The sequence below is a fragment of the Nanorana parkeri genome, unplaced genomic scaffold (genome assembly GCF_000935625.1).
Source record: "Nanorana parkeri isolate BGI_ZX_2015 unplaced genomic scaffold, ASM93562v1 scaffold251, whole genome shotgun sequence".
NCBI lineage: Eukaryota > Metazoa > Chordata > Amphibia > Anura > Dicroglossidae > Nanorana > Nanorana parkeri.
Window position 1 is genome coordinate 344,680 of NW_017306519.1, and position 6,175 is coordinate 350,854.

Consider the following 6,175-nt stretch of genomic DNA (forward strand, 5'->3'; position numbering starts at 1 on the left):
CCTCCACTCAGAGCTTACACAAGGCTAAGGATCCCCCATGTGACAGCGCTGGGCCAGTAACCGGTCACTAGGGATGTCACATGAAGGGAGTCACATTCTCTTGCTTACCTGGAAGTATGAGGGATTGAAGGTAAGGCTAGTATGCTTTGCTGGGGAGTGGAGTACGATAAGATACCTGTGTTTTTTAGTGCATAATCGAAGCACAGGTCTGCTTTAAGGACAACACAGCCATTTCACTTTCTTCCAGTTTTCATGCATATCATGCCTATCTATTTGCCTCTAGAAACCAATCAGACTCTCCCTTCTGTTTCAGGAATTTGTACTGGAAAAGGGCTATAAGGGAGAACAAATGACATGGCATTAGATCTACTAGCTCTCATTACAGTTTGGATTTTACATTAAACCTTTGTAGTGTACTCTTTGTGTTTCCCAGCTTCTGTACTGATAATGGAATAGGTGGGTGGGTGTAGGGAAAAGAAAAAGAAAGAGGAGAGTAGAAGAAGGGGCCCCAACGAACAGAGAGGAAGATAAATTGAGACTAAAGTAGGACTTATCCCGGCTTGTGTCCTTATCTATCCTCTGATTTATTGAGGGAACTGGTCAGGAGAGGTAAATGTAGGCTGCTGTTGGTGACCTCTGCTTCGGAGCTCCTGTCTTGAAAGTGCCAAGGGTATACTAACAAGTAAAACATTAAGAAAAAACAGTAAAATTTAATATTTACAGCAGCACAGCATTCCCCCAGAGAACTCCCATGACAAATAAATTGGAATTCAGTCCTGCTTAACAAAGTACCATATCAGACCCTTGTACAAACTGAGGCACAGTACGTTATCTAATCATACATTTACAAGGTAAGAAACACCTCCCTTATGTATAGCAGCGATCCCAAATCTTATGGAATCGATCAAGGGCACCCCTATGTTAAAGGTAAGTTTTTCAAAAGAGATTGACAGGGTTATTCACAAAAAGGTGAAGAATCTAGGACAACATAGCTGCACTGGAAAGTCAGCTGAATTGCAGAATTTTTCCAAATCAACTATTTTGTCCTAAATCGTTCACTTCTCCTGTCTTCTCCAAACTCTTCACCCTTTTGTGAATAACCCTGCAAATGATTCAACTCTCCCAACCAGGCCTCCATTGATAGAGAGTTATGTGATATCAATTTCAGGACCAGCATTCTTCGAGCAACAAATAAGCCATGGACTAGGCAGTGATAGTAGAATGATCTAACTCAGATGACTCAAAAACACCCAGTATACATGCAAGATGAGTATTGGGGATAGATGTGCCAAATACAGATAATACAATTATCTTACTTAGAATCTCTTCCCAATAGCATGCTAATTTCAGACAGCGCCAAAGTAAATGGATTAATGAGCCTAGTTCAAAGTTACATCTTGGGCATTTAGAGTCATCTCGAAGACCAATTTTATGTAAAAATTCTGGGGTATGGTATGTTCTATGTACAATGAGTAACTTAATTAGGTAATGGGTAACGTACACAGAGACCAGCCTTATCGATTGCAGGATCTCATCCCAAACATCATCCTAGCACCCAACATCTGGCTCTCATCCTTCTCTATAATTCAAAGGTTATTTCAGTAAGAACCTGGATAATAGGTGTCCATAGAGAGTAGAATTCACCCCTTTTGTAGCAGTGGCTTGAAATAGCAAATCTAAAAGAGTGGTGGAATAGATAATTACAAGTACTCATTCCTGGATGAACCAATAAAGCATGTCTACGTTGTAGGTAATTAAAAAACTGACTATGGGGAGCGAGTAATCAGTTTGAAAGTGATATAAAGTGTCACTGTCATACAGTTGGGAGATGCCCACAATAAGTAACCATCTATTTTAAACAACTCAGCTAGGAGGTCATTTTTCCATATAGGAGTAGATTTAGTGAATCCAGTTATAGAGCTGACAGAGATTTGACAGAGCCCCACAACTTGCCCAACAACCAGAAGGTTGGAAAGATCGAGTAGTGTTTACTATATAGAGGTGTTTCAAGGGCAAGAAGTGGATCCCTGCCCTTCAGGAAGGATTGAATAATACTAGATGCTTAGTATAATAATGTTAGATGCTGGAGCTGTGCGGCTTAGAAGTATATTCAGGGGTTAGGAGCAGACAGCCCTCCTTCATCTTAAGGGTATTGGAGTGTTCCTCATTTCAATTGAGGGGTCTTTTCCTCCAAATAGCTCCCTAAAAATTGTATTAATTATTCTAATGAAACACTGTGCGGAGTTATGTAACATACTGTATGTAATATTTGAGGCATCCAAATCATCTTGACTAGGTTTGTTCTCCCAGCCACAGAATGGGGGAGTTTACACCAGGCATCTTATTAGGATTTATATCTCTGTACCAAGGGGAAGAGATTATGATTCAAATAATCAGTAGGCTTTGCTGTTATTTGCACCCGCAAAAGATTTAAAAGAGGAGACCACTTGTACAACTTGACTGGGCAGCAGGCAAAGTAAGTGGTCTAGAGGTCTAGAGATTTATTCCAGTTAATGTGTAACCCTGAAAATATACCAAATTCAGAAAGTAGAGACAGAAGCGAATGTTGGGTGTCAGCTAGGAACAGTAATTTGTCATCAACATATAGGGACACCCGTTCCTCCTCCACATCACAACAAAATCCAGTTGTTACTGAAGATGAATGTGTTAAGACTGTTAACAGCTCAGTGGCTATGGCAAATTGTAAGGGTGACGAGATATCCCTGTCTAGTTCCTCTTGACAAGGGTAAGGGAGAGGAAAGCAAATTATTTACTTGGATCCTTGCTGATGGGCTAGCATAGAATAGCTGTACCCACCTACAAAAGCAGGGGCCAAACCTGGAGATGGACAGGACAACCCATAAGGATTTCCATTGCACGTTGTCAAAGGCCTTGGCAATGTCAAGGGATAACAGGACCCTATTTCTGGAGTTAGTCACAGGTACCTGCATGTTCAAAAATTGCTTTTGCATATTGATTGCCCTAGACTTATTAGGCATAAAACCTGGAGCTGTGGATTAATTTACTTGAAGTATATTATATCGTCTTCCAGTGATGTATGATCAGGAATCGAGGAGAGCCAGAAGGGATTTAATTTCCAGGGCAGTCCATGTAAACAATTCCCAACCCTAGTTGTGGAGACGATTAAGGAATGATCTGATAGCAGCCTGGGTTGTATGTTTATCGAGGCTATGGAAAGAAGTTGTTCAGGAGAGCCAAGTACCAGATCAATAAGCAAGATGGTATAAAGGGGTTAACCGTATAGAGAAAGGAAAATTGGCGCTCCTCAGGATGAAGACGTCACCTGACATCACGAATTCCAATTGCAGTGCAAAATTTATGAAAAGTGACATCTTTAAGGCCACTATTGGGTGGGACGGGAAATGTATCATACAAAACACATTCAGTTGTTAGTCACCCACAGCTGAAATAGGAATTGGCAGTTTGTCCTTCACAAAGGCCACCATATCCTGAAGTACATCGCTGGAATACGAGGGGTGGGGGAATATAAACGGCAGCAAGAACTCATTCCAAATTAAAAATTTACAATGCAAAAAGACATAACACCCCTCACTGTCAGATTTGGTTTGTACACAGGAGAAAGTGACACTCCTATGGATGAGTATTGAGACCCCTCTGGCATACGAAGAATAACAGGAGTGAAATGCTACTTCGCAGAATTTTCTTTCATGGAACCGCAGGGTCTCCTCGGTGGCCTGCATCTCCTGTAGACAAACTATCGATGAGTTGTGGGAGAGGATAGAGGCAAAAAATCGCCTGTCTCTTTATCCTATCCTCAAGCCACAAACATTCCAGGAAACAATGGATATATATCTCTGTCAGTCATATGTCAAAACAGAAAAATAAATAATTGGGAGCACCTATCATAACAATACAGCGCATCCCAGAATAATGTTACAGCAAACGGCCACCATAAAAATCAGCTACCAAGTCTAGTATATGGGGGACCTGTGCTGCAAAAACAGGCACCAGAGAAAAATAAAAAAAGGGAGTATAAACAGATGAACTAACAGTAACCACAAAGAAACCGTACTGCAACCGCCATTTTGAGTGGCAAGTCCCAAAAAGGAATGAAAAGGGGGAAAAAAAGCTGCTCTCAGGAGCAAGCCAAGGGGTTGGAGGCATTATATCCAATGAGGAAAGCAAAGTATCAATGTTCAGTCTGGAGAACAGTGCTAAACACGATAGGCATGGTAAATGAAAGTGATATAATACTCCATTTTTGTGTAACCGGAACCATATGTCTGTGTAGCATCAAAAAGGAAGACGTTAAACCAATGAGGAAAAAGTGATATCGTAACCATCAAACAATCCAGGTTAATTTTGATGATTTTTTAAAAATCCATGTTGATAGCAACACTCATATCTGATCAGTTCTCCTGTTGCTGGAAGAAACTCACCAGCAACAGAATCACTAAGCGGCATGCACCTCTTCCTATGGCAGCACTCCCTCGATGGCTGAACCAGCAAGGTGTCCTTCCAGTACAGCTCTTGCTGGCAGACAAAATTTGACAGTGTTTTGGTCACTGAGGGGGCAACACCATAAAAGCAGGCAAGTGTTTTCTTAGCAATCCTGTTTCTGTCAGTTTGCCATCAGAGACAAAACCACTACCGTGACATGACCCTAGCGGTTGTAGGGTCTCCCTTTTATTCTCCTAGAGCAACACTGGGGAATAATTGGTCCTTGTGTGAAGGACTTACCTTCCACACTATGTGACAATTATGTTTTGCACGCACTGTTTGCAGAGAGGAACAATAAGTGCATCCGTCGGATGCAGAGATTGTTAGAAGCCATTTTGGGCCAAATGTTATTTTGAGCCCTTGAGTTCCATAGAAAATATCAATATCAGTGCAGTCTGAGACCCTGAGGTTGTTTTATAAGTGGGTCAGAAAAGGGGAAAAAAGAAAGTTTCCAGGTCTGTGTTCCCTTTAGTAGCTTTTCAAATTCTACTTTTCCTTCACAGAATATTCAGGGGGAAATCTGATTGCTCTAAGAAATGAATACCATCATAAATAAAGTTCACAATCACTTATCTTACCGTATTTGACTTAGTCCCATTTGTTCACAACACATTCTTCTTTCCTGCAGGAAAGGCACCATACCAAAGTGCAGTACCAGCTGAAGTCCGAGCAGGTGTCCTTGGCCCAGGTCTTTAGCAAAATGGAGCAGGTGGTGGACATTCTGGGAATAGAAGATTACTCAGTCAGTCAAACCACTCTGGACAATGTAAGTGAGACTTCCGGGAAAGACTTGTAGCCCTTGTTCACACCTGAACGTTTTGTAGCGCGTTCTACGCTCGACGAACGCTCTACAAAGCGCTCAAAAATATGAATCCCATTGTATTCAATGGTCTCGTTCCCACCTTGGCGTATTTCCGCCCGTCCCTAACGGCCCACGCCTGAAAAGGTACATGTACTACTTTGGGCTGTTTTGTTGCGCGTTTCCATTGGGATACAGCCAAGTAGCCTTCGGAAACGCGCGACGGTCGTGCGACTTTTACCACGAATTGCGGTAAAAAAACCACGCGACAGACGCGCATATGCAATACACCTAGGTGTGAACGAGACCGTAGTCCTAAAAACAGTTATGCATGATAACCAAGATCAGACTTTTAGTATTCCGCAGTCTAGACTACACTAAGCTGCCAAAATCTCATCCATGTTCTAAAATGGTTCTGCAATCATCTGACATCTGTGTATAGAATAGTTTTGAACACTATATACACAATACATTTATTTCCTTATACACAGCTCAATTTTTCCACCAACAGAGGTTGTTTTGGACCCCTTTTGAAGATAACAGGCCCATGTAAGGGCCACTACTAACTTATAACATTGATAAATACCCACTAGAATAACTAATAGAAGATGGGTGGAAGATTTGATTGTAAGGAAATCACCCGGTTTTGCATGTAATTCATGGCATGTCTGCTCTCTATGACCTGTCCGTGGTGTGCTGGGCTGGGTCCACCACCTGTCGGGCACCAGAGTAGCAGTGAGGGTGCTGGATGCTAAGACACTCTCTGTGCACCTGACCCTGAAAAAAAGGCTGTACTGTCAGGTGGAGGGATATCCACCCAACAGTGCCAGTAAAACCTGGGCTCGTTGTGGGTTAAGAGTGAGGGTGATCTATAAAAGGTAGGTAATCTCCCTG

General features: G+C 42.0%; 1 protein-coding gene across 1 annotated transcript in view; it reads left to right on the forward strand.

Annotated features, from left to right (window-relative positions):
* Window positions 1-6,175, forward strand: part of ABCA2 (ATP binding cassette subfamily A member 2) — a 140,642-nt gene that overhangs the window by 130,436 nt on the left and 4,031 nt on the right. The window contains exon 48 of the mRNA XM_018556764.1: window positions 5,111-5,248. Coding sequence (XP_018412266.1) covers window positions 5,111-5,248 — 138 coding nt within the window. The remainder of the gene's footprint in view (window positions 1-5,110; window positions 5,249-6,175) is intronic.